The sequence below is a fragment of the Coptis chinensis genome, chromosome 1 (genome assembly GCF_015680905.1).
Source record: "Coptis chinensis isolate HL-2020 chromosome 1, ASM1568090v1, whole genome shotgun sequence".
Lineage (NCBI taxonomy): Eukaryota > Viridiplantae > Streptophyta > Magnoliopsida > Ranunculales > Ranunculaceae > Coptis > Coptis chinensis.
Window position 1 is genome coordinate 26708945 of NC_141456.1, and position 20211 is coordinate 26729155.

At 35.9% G+C, this 20211-nt stretch overlaps 2 protein-coding genes across 3 annotated transcripts; both read right to left on the reverse strand.

Annotated features, from left to right (window-relative positions):
- Nucleotides 1–1339: 1339 nt before the first annotated feature.
- On the reverse strand, nucleotides 1340–3810 carry LOC147523199 (Heavy metal transport/detoxification superfamily protein). The gene is made up of 4 exons (XM_086597843.1): nucleotides 3431–3810; nucleotides 3221–3274; nucleotides 2866–2925; nucleotides 1340–1670 (listed from the first exon to the last, which is right to left on the reverse strand). The coding sequence occupies exons 1-4, from the start codon at nucleotides 3701–3703 to the stop codon at nucleotides 1545–1547; spliced, it is 513 nt and encodes a 170-aa protein (XP_086453969.1). The 5' UTR covers nucleotides 3704–3810; the 3' UTR covers nucleotides 1340–1544.
- Nucleotides 3811–8200: 4390 nt separating this feature from the next.
- Nucleotides 8201–13713, reverse strand: LOC147523200 (uncharacterized). Of its 2 annotated transcripts, XM_086597836.1 has the most exons (6): nucleotides 13557–13713; nucleotides 13041–13214; nucleotides 12801–12959; nucleotides 11657–11743; nucleotides 9148–10723; nucleotides 8201–9020 (listed from the first exon to the last, which is right to left on the reverse strand). In XM_086597836.1, the coding sequence occupies exons 2-6, from the start codon at nucleotides 13137–13139 to the stop codon at nucleotides 8422–8424; spliced, it is 2520 nt and encodes an 839-aa protein (XP_086453962.1). In that variant the 5' UTR covers nucleotides 13140–13214; nucleotides 13557–13713; the 3' UTR covers nucleotides 8201–8421. The 2 variants fall into 2 exon arrangements, with proteins under 2 accessions (XP_086453962.1, XP_086453957.1); XM_086597831.1 differs by lacking the exon at nucleotides 13557–13713 and having other exon boundaries at nucleotides 13041–13550.
- Nucleotides 13714–20211: the final 6498 nt, after the last annotated feature.

Here is a 20211-nt window from a genome sequence, read left to right on the forward strand (position 1 = left end):
TCCGGCAATCTTCTGGCCATGTCAAGAAGATCTCCTGGAAACCCTTTTGATCGAGTAATTCAATAGCGTTGACGGCAACTTTTGGTGTGATAACATTTGACTGCGCCATGGTCACCAAGATATCATTACATCGTATCCATGCGCCCGGTTGACATTACTGAATTTCCTCTTGCCCTTTTAAAAACAGAACACGTTCCTGTGAAACTTTGGCAAGTTTCCAATGAAGATGGTTCCTTTGATGAAGATAGTTTCCTTGTTGATTCAACAATGTATTTAAGATCGGGCTTGAGCACTTCACTGATGTTACCCTACACAAAATTTTATACAAAATAAGAAAACAGAATTGATATGAATTGAAACATGACGAAAGAACAAAAAAAAAACCAGGACTTATTACCAGTGTTGTTAGATGGATCTTTTTCAATCTGGCCAGTTTCTGCCGGATTTGAACTTTTGATACCTTTATCTTGTAAGACTTGTTTACCGTCAGAGTTATATCGTCCCATTCATGTTGTTGAAAAATGATGTTTTTTTTGTTGCATTGTTTTCGCTTCACCTCCATTTTCTTCTTCACAACTCGTAAGAGTGTCTTCTCCATTTCGAAAGTAAATACGCTACTCATCTTGGGTTTTGCTGGATAGATGTAATATATTGTCTTTACTCTTTATCAATGCTTGCCAACTGACTACAACATTATGCATACTTATGTAGCATACTAACAGAGAATACAACAAATTATGTACTTTATTTCAGCCAAACCCCTAAACACATATATAAACTAACTAATTTTTATAACCAACGAATATCACACCACAAATATTTGATAAATAAAAACCAACAAGTTAGCAAATTATCACTACACTTGGAAATGAAGATTAAACAGTGTAACCCAAGAAAATAAGCAACGTGTAAAATGCATAACTAACAAGTAACAAGTGAGTGAAGCAGGTTTCTAGTTAAAAGGGTACCTAATAAGCTGTCGATCGTATCTGTAGCAAGCTTAGCAACAAACAAGCTCTGAAACTCGGAAGAGTTTGAGAAGTGGTTTTTTCAGTTAATGGCACTAGCTATATAGTTTGGCTTCTTTGACAAGCCACAGTGTACATAGAAGTTGGTGCCAATTTCGACAGAAGTGAGTCAAGTGACCCAAAAAATGAGGCCTCCGCCTCCACTATTTTGAAAAGATATCCACAAACCTGTCCCGTGTCTTATACAAAAAACCGAGCTGGCTATCTCAAACTGAAGTATTGAACATATTGTGGGTGCGGTTAACCAAGGCAACCAAATGTTTCGTTTGATCAGTTCTGTCTCTTACAACTTTGGTTTTAGGCAAGGTGTATAACAATAACAACTGGGCTTGATTAATTAATGAGCAAAAAGGAAACGAACATAAGATATGAATCAACAAGCTGAAATTACAAATTGCTGGACTTTACAATCTCTCAATAAATGACTGAAATTCGAAACCATCAATGACAACAAAGTTTCTCCAGAATAAAATCAGTTTAAGGATATCAGCAGCAATCAAGAGTCTTAACTAGTCATCAAGCAATGTCTTCTTCATCCTCAAAACTTAGATTCAAAGTTTGTAACTTGAATCCAGATCCTTGAATAACCTCAACTAAATTTGAAGCCACTCCTGTAGCTTGAACCGTTGTCTGCTTCTTTAACTAAAAATAATAAAAATGAAAAAAAAAAAATGAATAAATAATAGGTCAGAGGTGTCAGCAAATTTCTAGAGCCAGTGCAGCTCAAAGACAAAGAGTACTACACTTCATGTAAAATGCATGCAGGCCTTACTCAATCATCCGCCACAAACTTGCTTCCATATATGGCTTCCATGAGATAACCATACAGGAGTCGCAGTCTAACGCAGTTACCAAATATTTGAAGAATTCTAATTCAACAGTTTGTGAAACACAAGACTAGGGCATTATTTAATGGGCCACATTATAGATCACACGATACAAACTGAAGAGCGTAACAAGTAGAGCAGAAAATGGTTTACTCCAACCCACTTCTATGAAAAGTTGCACATCTAAAGAAACTCGCCTTCCCTAACCAAAGGGGGGTTTGGAAGTGCTTACATATTGTTACTTCAAACTGTACATTCTTGGCAAGGACAAGACATCCTTGCAACCAATAGTTTGATAAATGGAACAAAAGATAATTAGTGCAACATGCTTCTAGCAATCCACCACAAATTCACATTAGTTGATTCACATTGAAGGGACTACTCATTGTTGGGAGTCTCTTGCACTTTCAAGACTCTCCAACAGAGTTGCTTAATGCACGGAATATGAAAATTTTCAACTGGTTGGGCATGTTTCCTCTAAAACTTATTTATGTTTCATTCAAGAGAAAATGTAACAGAAGAATATGATCAAATGCGGGGAAGGATATGGAACTGAGCTCCTATTTTTTTTATTTTATGTTTTTGCTAAACTCTGAACTCCTAGCTTTACAAATCATTTACAATTTCTAAACTTAAAATCCCATTTAATTCACGCTGGAGGTCAATTGAGAATCTATTCATTAAAATTGAGGCCTCTCATTTACGCGCTTAATCTTTTCTGGAATTGATTTGCTAGGTACTCTATGCCAAACAATACTAACAAATACTATTCTAATCATCAATTCTTAAATCATGAAAACACAACAAACGAGTAAATCGACACATATCAACCGCTTTACACTCCAGTTTAAAAAAAGAACAAACACTCTAAATCTTAGTTTCCTGTAAGCAGAACAACTGCTCATACAAATGCAACTTTCGAAAGTACTGACACTTTAGATACTAGGAACAATATATCCCCATTCATACTCAAGCGTGTAAATATGGCTTAAGGAAGTTCATAGACATACCTCAACACTTGCAATACCCTCAAGAACTCGAACGTTCACATCGCTGATACCTTCCACTTCCTACATAACATAGGAAACACACTTTCTGAGATCAAAATCCAGTATGTTAACACAACCACAAATCACACAACAATATGAGAATGCCCTCCGCTTCGTTATATATATAATAGTTTGTTTGATGGACTACATTTACATCATTTTGGTGTCAAGTAACAAAATGTATACATTATCCTGCTTCACTGTTCCCTTTTCTTATTCTACAAGAGCAACAGAATGAGAGCATAACTGCATAAGCCTGACCATACAATATATTCAAGCAAAGAAGCAAAGTGGGGAAAAAGCACATTCTCCATACCTCTAAGGCCTTGGTCACCCTAGGAACAATTGATTCATCCATTGCTCCCTCTGCCTGCAAGTCGTAAAAAAAGTTAAACCAATTCCTCATCAAGTTTAAATATTTCTACCAAAGATTATGAAAAATAATTCCAAAATGCAAATAACTTGACCCCATCATAAAAATTTCAATACCGATGAAAGAATAATTGGAAAAAAAAAAGAAACATACTTGAAAGAACATAGTGAGAATATCAGAAGGCGAAACTGGCACAGAAACAGGTTGTTCAGAAACCAAAGCTTCTTTCTCCACTTGTACTTGTTGTTGTTCTTCTTCTTCTGCAACTGCTTTGATTATTCTTGTGTGAAGCTTACCAAGTCTCTTGTTTGTTAAACATTTATTGTTATTTCTTGTTTTCAAACGAAGAAAAGAAATGGGATGGGTATTCAGCATGCAGAATGAGGATGAAGAATAAAGTGAGGGAAATGTTGTAGCCGTTGCCATTTTTTTCTTCTTCTTCACGTGAATGCTTTTTCTGCTATATATCTTCTATCCACTTCATTTTTACCAATATTTCAGTCGGCATTTCGCATTTCGATTGGTAATTTTTCGGACACTAGAGAAATAAATCAAGAATAACAGAACGAAATATGAATGTCGGAATAATTGGTTGATACATTTTTGTTACTAAAAGAGCAAATAGATAAAATCTATAAAGGCACTTGAAGCAGTCGATAATTTTGTAAACTTCAGTCATATTCATGGTGTGCAGCTGACCTCCAGCATTTTCAACAAAAGAAACAGTTTCTAATTTCAATTTTACTTTCTTCTTTCTCTTCTTTTTTTCTGAGGGATTGGATAAACAGGAAATGGCTAAAAATAGTTCAATTGCGTCATATTATATAAGTTATAAGTTTCCAAAGTACATCCCATGCATTTGAGTTGGCATTAAAAATATACCATGCAACAAATTAACACTGTTTTCTGTTGCTCTTCTTGTTAAGGTCATGTACCCTAGACTACTCCATTTATTTCTCCTCGCAGGTCTCCGCAACTTCACCATCTGCATTAGATATATCCAGATCAGCAAAGCGGAATCAAACATACCAAAAAGGGATATTCACAAGAAATGCTTACCCCAAGAAGGAGTGCCAAATTCGCCTGAGTGTCAGCTTCGGAGTTGAAGTCCTTGAAAGGTGCATGGATGGGATGTTACTATGTTAGAACATGAAATAATTCAACAGGGAAAGAAGCCAAGAGCTTTTGTAAATAGACCAAATCAGAGCACAATAGAGAGAATAAGAAGAAGATTCCCAATGTATCCATTCCACATTAACCAAAATATTTTGAGTAGCATGACTAAGTTATCTGATGCTACCACTAATTTCCCCTTCTAATAAATAGGAAGAACAAATAATAATCTACTAAATTGCAGACAAAGCTCAAAAAACAGTGACGAAGTTTGTGTGTTGCATGTGTTACTTACAGAAAGGATAGAAGACCGACATATTGGCACCAAATGACAAAGGGCACATCAACACGTTTGAGATTTTGGCCACAACACATTAATCAAATTTGACAATGACACACCTTAAAACCTGAGTATATTACCAGAACATAAACGGGACAACAATCTTAGGGATTCAATTAAGGCATGTTCAATTAATTTTCTGGAAAATCCATCAGAAAAAGGAGAACAACTAGGGAGAGAAAAATAGGAAAGGGAGATCAAGAAAAGATACATAGAGGATTTCACCATGTATATTTTCATGCCAAATAGGCAAAAAAATGAAAATAACGTTATTATTGGATAATGAGAATTCGAGAAATCCCGTATCTCTAGGGAAAGTTCGTTTTAATGTGTCTTCTCCATTTACAATAGTATAAAAGTCTAGGTTTCTGGATAACCAGTTTACCAACTAAGCCAACACACTTTAATCACCAACCACTTTCTCAGGGCCCAAAGAGTTGTACGCAAAGTTGATGGATATCTGAAAAACTTGCACCACGTATAATAGGAATAATCAATACATAGAAAGAGAATATATGTTTCTGGAATAGAGCACAACAGTTCCAAAAATTGCATGTCTAACACAAGAACTGCCAAACCTATCATCCTAGAGCATCTCTAAAATAATACAGAGAGCAAGCTTCAGGTCCTGCCACATGCTCCTCAATATTTCGCGAAACAACTAATGCGCGAAACAGACGAAAACCACTGTGTCCCAGTCAAATTCCTTCATAATTAACCATAGATATGTATGTCCAAAGCATATTAGAATTGAAAATTTGATCCTCAAATGAAAAAGGTTTAAATTTTATTTTCTTATCTGATCCAGAATCTACTAATCCTAGAAGCAAGAACTAGTGTGTAAACTATATAATATCCATATGCCACTGAAAGCTCAGCAATTTACACAGATATTGATACATGATGGTGAGCTCAGTTTATCAAATCAAGACATAATATCACAGGCTACTATAGCAAGTATAGAATAGACATGTTTCAAGCCATGCTAAACAATAACTAGTGACTTAGCAAAGTGTAGCACAAATTTGGAATATATCATACCCTCAAAACGTGACTGATTTGGAAAGAAACAAACTTATCCACAAGCTCCTTAACCTGCTTGCATAAGATAGCCATGTTGTCATTCTTGGTTTTCCATAAACCCTGTACCTGCTCCATAATTCATCCGTAGTTAAAAATAAAAACAGAGAAAAAACATACAATCATTCAGCCCATTATAAAACAACAAGTAATATGGTGGACTTAAAACAACAAGTAATATGGCAGACTTACAACTAAGGTTGTCTAACACAACAAAGACCAGTGCTATAACAAAAAAACACACCTGCATACAGACAAGTTTAGAGTCGCCTTGCACACGAATTTGAGTAAACCCTTTTTTCAGTGCGTGCCTCAATCCTAAAATGATAGCTCGATATTCGGCAACATTATTGGTCGCAATGCCCACACCTTCACGGACTCGACAAACCTTTACAATAGAAGGATTAGAAAGTAAAGTTTGTCAAGGCATTTAACAACAATTAACAAAGTCAAATGAAAAGCATATAACGTATTGGAGTGTACCAAACTTCCATCATCGGCTCGTATGACAGCTCCTGCGCCTGATAGCCCAGGATTTCCTTTTGAAGCTCCATCGAACTCAATTGAACAAGAAAACTGTAATATAACGCTCAGGTTAAGGTTGCATTATACCTTACTAAGAGGCATATAAAGGATTAGTTAGGGATGACTTCATGTCTCCCCACTATTAGTTGCAAATAGGGATAACCCTCCATTCTTAAGAAAATAGGGGTACTCCTCACCCCCAGTTTCAAGATCCAACGGTTATGCTTCTTCACGTGAAAGAAAAACTTCATCTCGTAGCCGTTGGATCTTGCAACCGTGGGGGTATCCCCAATATTTTTCCAAGTTACACTTGAGCTATGCTGTCAAAGGCGGGGGCGGTAGACCCATTTCAGCCCGCCTGGGCAGCAGTGCCTTTGACCAGTCAACATACAGTTTGACCACTAAAAAAAGTCCTATGTTTTGCAAATTAGATATACTATGTGTCTACATCTCAGAAAGTATACTTCTTGCAAATTGTTTATTCTTACAAGGCGAGGCGTTCATGCTGAAAACCAGCCAAGGCAGCGCGCTGGTTGAATAGAAAGTTAAGCTTCTAGATGGCTCAAGGAACCCTAAGATACTAAGTTCAGAAATGTTTTTCAAGAATGATCAAGTTTATGTCTTTAGCTTTACTGACCCACGATTGTACAATAACCAATTTCAAGAGCAAATAGTAAAAATATGATGGTGAGGCTGCATATTGAATCCATACGCTATGACCAAGACATCTACTTACACATTTTCGAGCTTGTGACTTGACAGAGTTCTCTAATTTCATGTGCTTTGATTGCCTTTTTAGGGTATCTGCAGAAGTAGTCCACTCAAATGCTTCCTGCTGAACAATAATAACAGTACCGGATTAGGGGACAACAATTTCTTTATATGATATTGCAAGTAAGTCTAAATAAGTCAGCCCGTAACCAAATAGGAAATACATTTGCAACGGCACAGCCATAGTTAATGTCTTTAAAAAACTGTTTCAGGCATGACCAAAGGGTGTGTTGTGACCAAGTTACATAACAGTATGATACCCATCGTGCTTACAACCAGCCACTGCACCTGGTTTGTGCTCCACAATTCCAACAAACTCATATTCCACACTCCGCACTATAGCTGCTTTCAAATTAACAGTCACACTGATTGTTGTCCATATTGTCTCACACTTTCTCTAACAAAAAAATCTTTCAACACAAGTGAAAAAATCTTGTCATCGTGGTATGGGGAGAGAAGAAAAGGAAAATAAAACCCAGCGACGGGATGTGTTTGGTTGACTTTTTAAACAAGAGAAAGAAACTTGCAAAAAGTTGAAAAACTAGTAACAAATTCATCAAGGACAAAAACATATTTTTATAAATCTCTCCCTAGATGACCAATACCAAAGCTGAGCTTAACCAGAATTTCCTTCTCCTTAAGGTTTTACTGTTTTTTTACCTTTCAAAACATCAAGAGAATGGCTTAGAGCTTAACTTACTCAAAAAGAATGATGATGATGATGATGATGATTTTAGTAGTTAGTGATTAAGAATAATATAATGATTAATAACGATAATTAGTGTAACGATAATAGTTATAATAACAATAACAACAATGTTAAAAATAATGAACTAGCTGAAAAGGCCTTCTTAGTGTATCATTGTATCAACCACTAGGGTGGCGTTGAGGGCTTCCATGAACAATACATTACATCAAATGCTTGCATAAAATACAACCACAGTAAAAGGATAATTATAGCAACAGTAGCAAACACATGACTGTTGAATGGAAGTTGCACATAAGTATGTAATGCATCATGATTCATGGAGAAAGAAACGCCTCCAGTTCAAAAACAGTCCACAAATAATGTGCTCTAAACGTTTGCTAACCAATTACACACAAAGGAGCATTGCAGCTAAGCTGCTTTATAGGTAAACTAGAAGTTCACGGGATGATGCCTCATTTCTGAATTTAGATTTGTTTTGGAAAGATTAAACAGAATGATAAATACAAATCCTATAATTAAAATACAGCACTCTTACAATGTCTAAAATGTGCGGGAAACACAAAATTCAAGATACATCAGATAACGTTTAGACAAACAAGCATGCATTCACTCCATACGTGGCCTTTTCCCAAGTGAGATCGTCCGACTCCTTTGTTGTTGTGTATATGTTGATGATTCTTCAATTTGATCTAGGGAATCAAGAAGCACACAACATTCTCGATCATCAATGGCTTCAATGTCAATATCCAAGTTATCATCATTAGCATATACATCCCAATTCTTATATGTTTCCTCATGGTTGCTTTTACATTGTGATAACAGCCGATGATTATAGTGAACATATACCAGAGATTCAGCACGATCAACATTCATCTTGTTCTTCTTTACACCATGGATGTAAGAATACGTACTCCACTCTCGTTCTGCAACAGATGTATTGACACTTTGGGATAATACTTTAATAGCCAGGTTGTAAAGTTCATTTGTTGTTATCCCATACATATCCCACCAAGATATAGCAGACATTGTCTCTCTATCTTCAATTGCTTGAGGACGGGCAAATGTACCCTTGCTACTAATAAATTCGCTTAACTGATGACGTACCACGCTACGTTCCATTGGATCAATTACAAGTCTTTCCACCACATCTAAGTAAACACTATCAATGTATGGATCAGCATGAGGTTTTCTCCTACTTTCTCCTCCTGAACAAGAAAACACAAACTTAATCCCCCCCCCCCTTTTCATATGCATATTTAACTATTATTCAGAACTTGACCATTTAGAGTAAGAATAAGAAACTTGAAAGGAGTAAGTAAACATTTGTCATACCTCTCAACCAAGTTTGTGAATAGTAATAGGGAGTTAGCACATAAGCCAAACAATGCAAAGGACGTATCATCTTGTCCCATCTTTCTGAAATAAGGCTTACAATAGCATCATGTGTATCCATTTTATCAACCAATGCATCCTTCATATTTGTCAGCATGCCATTCATCCTTTGATAAACTTCACCAATCACAGCTTTACCCGAATCACACAAACGAATCATCTCCCAAAGTGGCTTAATAAATGACAAAACAAGTTTTGCTTTGTACCAAAAATCATCATCCAAAATAATACGTTTCACCTGTTCATGCTCCGCATTCTCAAAAGGCACTTCCTTAATCTTTTCCCAATCTTCACTTAAAACCATGTTAATCAAAGTATTTTTCATCCGAACAACTCGTTCCAACAGCACACAACGAGATCCAAATTTTGTTTTCTTTACTAGAAACACCTCTAATGATGAAAACTTGTGAAATATGTACGAAGACAAACTATGATTCTTTATGTACTTAACAATTGCTTTTGCCCGTTTGTACACATCACTAGCAAAATCCAAGCCTGAACTCTTCGAGTGAACAATATCTTTCACTAATAAACTTAAAGTGTGAGCCGTGCAACCAGACCAAAATATATTAGGGTTTCTTGCTTCAATGATCTCTCCGGCACTCTTACAAGCGGGGGTATCATCAGTCAAGACTTGGACAACATTATATGCACCCACATAATCAATAGCCTTTAACAAATTTTCAGATATAAATTCACCTTTCTTCTCATTTCCCAAACAATCAGCACTACTAACAAACATCGTCTTACCTCCAGAGACTGCCAATACATTGATTATAGTTTGATTTTTAACGTAACTCCAACCCACTGAAACGATTGAGACTCCATATATTGGCCATTGCTCCTTCACAGGTAATAAAGCTTTATCAATCTTATCTTTTTCACCATCAAGTAGAGTAGTTTTCATCATCTTTGCACAAGGTGGCTTGTATCCTTCATGTGCTTCATTTATAGCTCTCACCATATCATACCAAAACGGAGATTGTGCCACATTAATAGGAATTCCATTAGCATAGAAGAAAGTTGCAATTACAGCATCAACATCAAGACCATTTTGAGAATTTGCCTCAATTGTGCACATAACGCTTTGATTTTCCATCTTCATGGTTGTATTGAATTTGCCTAATGGTGAAATAGTTGGAACAACTGTAATTGGAAGTCTACTGCCACCTCTAAACACTCTCTTAGCTTCAGCTTCTTCGATTTTCATCTTTTCCCTTTCTTCCTTATTCACCTTAGAGCATAATGCTACACCTTGCGCTTTTTGACCAGGAAGTAATCCAATCAAGTGTGCTCTAATACGAGAATATGTTCCTGTATATGGCTCTTTCTTACACCCAAAATTACATATCCACTTACTAGCACTTCCATCCTTTCTATTGCCAAGAAATGTTACATATCTTTTCAGGGGAGTGGCTGTTAACTCCCCAGCCGCAGCATTTCCAATATCATCACTCACAACAAAATGATTTTCTGTTGATATCAATTCGATTCGCTCATGCTCATCCATTTTAACCTAAACAGGGAAAGAGATTACGTGAATTACTAACGTGAGTTAAAACTTTAAGATAGGATTTCATAGTAAGCTTTGCCTACGGTAGTGGAGAACTAAAAATAAGTTTTATTTTAAAACTATTTCATTCCTCTCCCATCATATGCCCTAAATTAAACCATCTGCATTGGATAGAATTTTGTGCACTTCAATTACTAAGGGTTTGAAGACCTCTTATGATGGGACAATTTATATGAAAGCTACTTCTACTCTTTTAGATAGCAGTGCACTTCCCTCCAACACATTGCCCTCTTTTAGCAAAATTGTTTCAACGGAGAAAATGGGCACCATCTGCCATTTCTCAACATCATTTCTTTAGCACCTCCGAAATATACACTTCCCCAGAAATCGGTCAGTGATATAAAGATGAGAAAAATGCAGCTCCAAGGAAATGTGCCATCTATAACCGAGAAAAGAGAAATGCTTTTCAAGCTACTCTAAAAAGACCGTAACAAATTAAGAGCCAAGTAATTTACAAGAACAGGGTGCAATGTCCATGTCCATGTATTCTAATTATTACCTGATACCAAAACTTTGAAGCATTAAAGCCAGCTTTAATGCTACCACAAGCAAGTGCCAAGGAGGGCACCAAACATAGAAGGGAAATAAATTAAAGAGGTCTATAATACATCAGAATAATATATCTACCATCTCACTAAAAGCCTGTGCAATCTTAGTCCAGAGCTTCTCAAGTATTCGTAAGCTACTGTTACTGTGGGCCTTCAGTTTTACAAATGGTTATCGACTCCAGAATGTTGATAATATGAAATGAGTAATAAAACCTTCATATCTGATACGTTGGTAAAACAAACAAAAAATAAACCTCCAACATTACAAGATACATAATTTCCCCTCCAGCAAACACACTCAATTGTCACAGAATATAAAGTAACTTACTGAATTGCTGGCGGATCCAAATACTTCTTGCGATCTTTTTGGTGGAGAAGGCTTGCTCGAAATATTAACTTTACAAGAATCAGGTTGCTGAAAGTGAAAAATCCATCAATAGAAGTGATAAGAGAAAATTTTCGAAAGTGACAAACAGATCCAAACCCTCAGAATAGTTAAAAGCTAAGTTACATTGACATCTTTTTATCCCACACCGTGGAATACATCCAACAAGGAATTTTTCAAAAACATGGTGTGTCGTTATATTATATATGTTCAAAGTATATCCACTAAATACGCAAGTCATATAATAATTAATAAGTCATCTGACCACTGTGATTCTATTTAGTGCTGAATTAGTTATATGCGCTCAAAAACAGTGTGCATCACATTGTCAAATGAGGTTGCAGCAAACCCATCTAATAACAGATGATTACTGTCATTATCTCAAAATCCTATGACCGTATCAAATCAGAATGCAATTTACGCCACAAACGAACCAATTAAGGAAAAAGGGGGAGGCAGAGAAAGAAAACAAACTGTGGTCCTATCAAGCATTGTTTTCCATAGAGAAAAAAAAAAAAAATTATATAGATTCTGGATCTTGAGTTCAAGAATTTAGGAAAAGACAAATCAACAGATGACTCTGAGACAGAGATAGTTATGTGTCTTTGACCATCATTTCAGCATATATTTCTTTCTGCACAAATCCCAATCCACCCCAAAACATGTACACCATAGTATGTGTGTTACTGCCTTAGGTTTAACTTCATGATTCAACAAAACACTTTATGAATCAACCAAACACTACGTCACGCTGTTTTCAATTTTTAATGGCCAGATTGATTACGCTAAACTGTTAAGTCACAAAATGTTACTTTTAAAACAAAGAAGGATGTACACCAAAGTATTCCATCATAAAACACAATATTGTATCATCCAGCAAAGTAAAAGTTAGTGCTACAACAGTTTATAACTGGGAACATTTTTGACTTACATAACGAGGATATATGGGTAATTTAATCATCAATATACTAATAAAAAAAAGGGAGCGAATTTACAGAAACTAAATGTTTACTTGACCAAATGAGCACATAGATATACTATACAGACATAAACATAAAAAACAAGAAAAATACTAGAACCGTCTCACCTGAAAAGGACAAGAAACAAGTGCCCCAAAAATATCATCTTTTGCATCAGCAGCATTAATTACATAGCTAGCATTCTTAAGCCCACGCGAGGTTAAGTATTCTTCAGCCTCCTTAGGCAATGAATAACCTTTATACACACTCACTGAAGGATCACAAACCTACACGAAAAGAAAGACAAAAAACCACATTCATACTTACAAATAACAAAAAGGGGTAACTATTTCTGCAAAAAGAATTACCGAGGAGCTAACTTGTGCTTGACAATCATTCAAAGTCTTATAAACACCAACGATATCACCTTTCCTAACAACATAAAAAGCATCCTTCTCTTCCTCCATTGCGGGGCTGTTATCCAACTTCTTTTTACTAGAAGGACGACGTCGAGCTGGTGGAGCACTAGTAGTAGACAAACACTGAACACGAAACCTCCAAGTCAAGGTAATATTCAAAGAAATCCTTCTTTTCCAGAATAATGTAATTGAAGGGGACAAAATGGGTGTTGGGGAATACGAAAAGAAAGATGCCCTTTGAATGAAATGACTAGTATTCTTTGAAAACAATGCCGCGGTAGACGACAGGAAGAAGAACCGGTTCATCACATCAACTTCAATTTTCTGGAAAACAAAAACTGCTTGTTCTAGTGGGATGAAAATATTGCTTTTTTTTTTAAGGGTTTAGGGTTTTAAGTATTGAATAAAAAGTTTTAGTGGTTTAAAAGAAACGGAATAAATGTAAAGAGAAAGAAAAGGAGTTACCTTAAAACCTGAGATTTGAGATTTTGAGAGAAAATGAAGGAGTTTGGGGTTTAGGGGGTACAACTGTGGGTTTGGGTTGGATCAAACCCAAAGGCCCAAACAATAATCGGAGTCCTACTTAGGTATCATCTATTTTAATCAGCTTATTAGATTGGACTGGGGTTCTCTAATAAAATGTTGCTTCAGCAAAATTCAAATGTAAATATGCGTGCAAATATTGGATGGATGAGAAATTTTCACATATTGAGGAGCATACATAGGGGTGACTTCGGATCGGATCGGATTAACCTCCTTCGGAATTTTTCCAAAAAATTTTCGGAACCTAATATGCTAGCCAAATCCGATCCAATTTTTTTTCGGATTCAAAATATATTTCCAATTTGAACTTTTCAGAAATTTCAGAATAACTTCGGAAATTTGAATACTTGGTAAATTTTAAAGATCTCTTTACTTTCAATTATTTTTGGAATATCATGCCAATGTTCATTGTAGGAGAGAAAACCATGTCCACAACACCAATGTACCAAACAACAATACGCACTTGTTTTATCGAGAAAACCCATTTTCATTCAAACAAGTGATCCAAGAAAAACGAGAAAAAGAACCCCGACCACCAATAGCAAGCATTGCATTACATTTGAGGTGCGGGTATTTGTAATGTTTCAATCTTTTTTTCGTGTGTGGAAATTGAAGCGTGAAGTATCTGATAAATAATAGATTATGGTCTTAGACTCTAAGTAGCTTTACATAATATTCTATCTATTGGAATTTGGCTTTTTGGATTGGTCTGGAAGTCATTGTATGACTCAATGACATTTTTTTTCATATCATTGTTATTATGGCGGACGGTGTAATGACGATAGAAGTGGTCCAATTCAAGTGGGGAAGTAGCGGCTGGGTTATGTTTTTGTTTTGTTTTTGGAAGTAAAAAACTAGAAAATGAATGAACGGTCGAGATCTAATCAAGTGGATAGTGAGAGAAGTATATATTTTTGGAATAAATTGGCAATAATATCGGAAATTTCAGAAATTTCGGATCGGATCGGATTTTAGAATTATATCCAAATCCGATCCAATTTTTTTTCGAAATTTTTGGAAATCGGAAAATCGGAAAATCGGCCCATGAAAACTACACCCAGAACCAGACCAATTTCGGGTCGGATTTCGGAAAAATCGGAAATTCGGCAAAAAGAGACACCCCTAAGCATACATAGCTCGTTTTACGCTTCTAGTTGGTATAAGGATTTTTTTTTTTGTATAATACAATTACAAAGGCCTGCCGCAGCATGGGTCTTATTGTCATTATGGTGGCATCATCGGAAATTGCATCTTTGTTATTGTCTAGTGGACACACTACTCATTCTACATTTAAGATTCTAATTAATGTGATGGATACCACTTTTTGCGGTTTCGCTAAACATTTTGACCTTGCTGACCTATTTAAAGAAACAAAACTAATTGTGTTGGGACGAGGTGCCCATGCAACATAGATACTGTGTTGAGGCTGTGGATATAACACTTCAAGATATTTGTGGAAACAAGAATGTAACGCCACCAGATCCAACACACATCCCGATGACATGGAGATGTATCTCGAGGCATTACGTCATCCTAATGTTATAAAATTTCGACAGAGTTTCCTTTGAAATATCGATATTTCAAATACCTAAATCCTGTCATAACCTGAAAATCAAAATAATATAATCCTCATATATCAACCCTTCCAAGCTACATATCTAACTTAACTGTAATATACATGACAGTGATAACGTATATATACAAGACTGTTTGAGTGTGAACTGTTATACATATACATTAAGTATTTACAACAAAATAAGCTGGATCCTCTCTCATAAAGCATAGTGAAAACCACCCAAGTCACCATAACCATCATCACTAGTAGTAATAATTGTCTCCTCCATAACGGTTTCATCTTAAAGGTATTAATATAGGAATGAGCAAACAACGATGCCTAGTAGAAATGTACATAGCCAATAAATAATCTACTTATAGCAAAACCATTTAAAGCATGCAGGGTTTCCATCATAATAATCAAAATATCGTGACTATATAATAAATCACTAACTAGTATAAATCATATCAGCATGCTTCTTTAATACTCAAAATAGATTTTTCACAATCATCATACAAATATTGTGGCCGCTACATCCTATTAGAATGGTGAGGATATGACTGGTACTCAACCCCAGTCCCAGGCAATATCTCGGTTCAGTACTTCCCAGTGTGAACCATGCACCGTTATTTTCATGATTTTACCGGCAGAAAGCTGAAGTGCCGTTAGTTGTGATCTTACACACAAAACCTAAAGCTTTTAGGGCTCAGGTGGACCCTATGACCACGACCCCCATACAGGCTATCACCTAATTACGGTGGTCAACCGTTCGACGACTGTAGACTGCTTAGGATCCTGACACACATTCAGGAGTGGACTAAACTCTCACTCCTCACATCTAAAACCTCCTCGAGATAATGTGTAACCTCACACAAGCTAATCACCATACAACGTGGCATGTACAAAGATGGCTATCTAGAAAAGTAAACTGGAATTCCCGGAATACAACTATCAATGTATCTCTTTATAAATGGCCCACCATCTCTAAAGGTGAACAAGGTAATTGTAATTCTTAGAAAAAACTGCCGTCTCCGAAATTCGACAACAATTCATTTTTTGTAGGAATTCAACAGTTATTTTCTAAATTTCCTCATGATATGTATAATCTAATAAATAATTATTGCATGTCCTCTCAAAATAATATAAATATATATAGTTTTCTTTTGAAAATGTTGAATCATGTATGTGTGAGTTCCGGATTTCCAACTAATCAAAAACTACATCAACCTATGACTCCCAACGGACCCAGTCATAGTAACCCCCCTACTAGATGGGAAATTAGGGTATCCCCCCTAAACACATGGTCAACTTGATTTGACCGTTAACTTTCAAGTCAAACAATTGAAAATTACACAAATGCCCTCATTGTTTTCAAAAAGAAAATGTTCAATTTTAATTAGGTGGGGGCTTTATGTCATTTTCAGTTGTTTGACTTGAAAGTTAACGGTCAAACCAAGTTGACCGTGTGTTTAGGGGGGAGACTCTAATTTCCCATCTAGGGTAACACTAGTTCACCTATAACATAAAACAAATCCAAATCAATTGAACAATCTAGGAACCTCACACAACCGGGTATCCCATACCCGCATTTCAAAATCAATCTCCCTTTTTCCTTACTGAAAACGAGAGACGAGAACCCCTTTTCAAGACGAGTTTTTCCTTTTAAGAAAAGAAAATTAATCCCAATAACCCGAATTTCACAAAACTCCTTTTTCACGCAAAAGCTATCCATATATTTAGTTTATATCAATTTAAAAATAAAATGCGAAAATGAGTATCACATATACATGCATGGTTCGATAATCAAACTATCTTTTATCAATTTAACAAATAAATCATGCATGAAAATAAGCATACTATATAGGGTTAGTTAGACTTAACCATTTTCAAAATATTAGTGATACCCCCCCCAATTGCAACATCCAACGGTTGATTCTGAGATTTTTTTTTTTCAGATGAAGAAATCTGACCGTTGGATCACTTAAATGGGGGGTATCACTAATATTTTTTTGAAAACAGGGGGGGGGGGGTAACACTAATTGCAACTAGTAATGGGGGTAAGTCTAACTAACCCTACTATATATTAGTATATAAGAGCATCTTTAGGAGTGATATCAACCTAGCATCAAACACCAAATTTCCAACAATTTGATGTTTTTTCAACTTCAGGAGAGTTATATGTTGATGAAAACACAAAAAAACACCAAACCAAACACCAAATCGGCCAATATTTGGTTCCAGGTTTGGTGTTGTATCAAATCACCTATACGGTTTTAGAAAAACCGCGCGGTTTTGCCAACACCGCATGGGCTTGGGCTGCTAAATGGGCTTCTATGGCGCGATTTTTCTAAAACCGCGTGCTCTCAATGACAACAACGGGCAAAAAACGGCTATATCTTTCTAACCCTATAAATTGAAACACTCACACCATAGTTTTACACTCACTTCTTTTCTCTACTCTCTACTCTCTACTCTCTACTCTTAAAACAACAATGACTAGTCAAGAACCAAAATCAAAATCTAGAGGGGCTTCATGGATACAAGAAGAAGATGTTGCTCTTACTAATAGTTGGCTACAAGGTAGTCAAGATGGTGTAGTAGGAAATAAGCAAAAGTCGAACGATTTTTGGACTAGAATTCTAAATGCATTTCATGCAAATCTATGAAGAATGACCAAACGCAACTTGACGGGCATGAAACACCGTTGGACTCTCATTCAAGCTAATATCAACAAGTTTCATGATATTCTTTCTAAGATTCAAGCATCTCCTCCAAGTGGCTATAATGACAATATGATGGTAATTATTTACTTTTTATTTGTTATTTTGATTCACAAATACATTTTTTAATTCTAATTTAGTTTTTGCTTAATTGGTAGGTTGATGAAGCAATAAGTGCATATGTGATGCATAATGGGGTTTGGAAGTGGATGCAATGCTATAATATGGTGAAAGACTCACCCAAATGGAAGAGGCTACAGTTGAGAAATGATTTGCATCTTACCAAAAAGTCGAAGTCAAACAGTGGGGAAGGAGGTTCATCCGTTCCAATATCAACTGTGACAACTCAACCAATGGATTATGATCCACACCAAGTTCATGGGCTTGAGGATAAGCCTCTTGGAAAGAAAGAAGACAAGAACAGAAGGCAAAAAGAGAAAGAAGAAGGTGATTCTAAATTGGAGGAATCCGCTAAGAAACTTGATGATTTTCTGGTAGAACTTTCTAAAACCACTAAAGAAGGCTATGAATTGGAAGCTCAAAGACAATTGAAGAAAGATGAGATGGAATTCGAAAAACTTCAATTGAAGAAAAGTTCAATGGATTGGAAGCTCCAAATCCAAAAAGAAAAAACTTCAATTGAAGAAAGATGCGCTCTGAGTTCAAGAAGATGAAAATGATGCAAAAATACTAGGAATGAAATTAGAAGGATTACCTGAAGACGAGCACGAAATTTGGCAACTCAAAAGGGCAGAAATTTTACAAAAAATGAAGAATTGACTTGGCAATATCACTGGTAGTAGTCAAAGTAGTGCATAGTCTAAATTTGAGTTTGTATGTCTTTTAATTTGAGTTTGTATGTCTTTTAATTCGAGTATTTTAATTTGTTTTTTAATTTATGTCTTTTAATTAATGACGTACTTTAATTTGAGTTTGTATTTTGATTTTAATTAGAATGTACTTTAATTGAATATTTTCTTTTAATGTGAGTTAAGTTACCTTAATTTAAAATTGATACTTTTTATCATTCTAAAAAATATTTGGTAGAGTCTACTTTGTATTTTCAAAATTCTCATATACACAAATCCTTTCATAGAAATAAACTTGGAACACAAATACATAGAAATAAACTTGTTGCACAAAATTCTCATAAAACCACAAATACATAGAAATAAACTTGGAACACAAATACATAGAAATTGAAACGATAAATAAACACAAAGTCCAAATGAAGTGCAAACAGAAATAGAAATCAAGTCTGACCACACCGCCCACGCCTACTCCACAAATGCTCAACCAAGTCATTTTTCAATCTATCATGAACAACTTTTGAATGAACCCTCTCAATGCCAGATGCCCAACAAGATAGAACAAATTGGCGTTGATCTTCAGATGCACCTTCTCTACTTGGTATTTCCAAATCAGGAATATACTGCGGGATATCCGTTTCGCGTTCATCTTCCACAATCATATTATGTAAAATGATGCAAGCCCTCATAATAGTAGCCATATTTTCCAAATACCATAACCTGCACGGATTCGCTAAAATAGCCCAACGCGACTGTAATATACCAAACGCCCGCTCTATGTCTTTTCTAGCAACTTCTTGCTTCTTTGCAAAATGTTTGTCTTGTGCAATAGTCGGTTTAGCAATCATTTGAATCAAGGTGGCATAATTAGGATAAATACCGTCAGCCAAGTAATAGCCCATATCATAATGATGGTCATTCACAGTGTAGTTACAAGGAATAACTTCATTATTGACTATATCATCAAATATTGGTAAGCGGTCAAGCACATTAAGATCATTGTGAGAACCCGCCATTCCAAAAAAAGCATGCCAAATCCACGCGTCATGATCGGCAACTGCCTCCAAAATCACTGTTGGTTTATGCTTATAGCTAGTGTGAGACCCTTGCCACGCGGATGGGCAATTCTTCCATTGCCAGTGCATGCAATCAATGCTTCCTAGCATTCCAGGCCATCCGCGTTCCTCAGACTCTTTAAGCAAACGTTGAATATTTGCATCATTTGGTTTGCGCAAGTATTCACCTCCAAAAATTCTAATAATTCCATCACAAAAATAGTGCATGCATTTATGAACAGTTGGCTCTGCAATATGTAACGTATCATCTACTAGATCAGCTGCAGTCCCATAAGCAAGCATTCGTATAGCAGCAATTACTTTTATTTTTGGGTTAATCCCAAACTTATCCGCACTATTAACTTTTTGTTAAAAATATGGTACATTATGATTAAGATGATTGAAAATACGAGTAAATAATGACTGACCCATACGAAA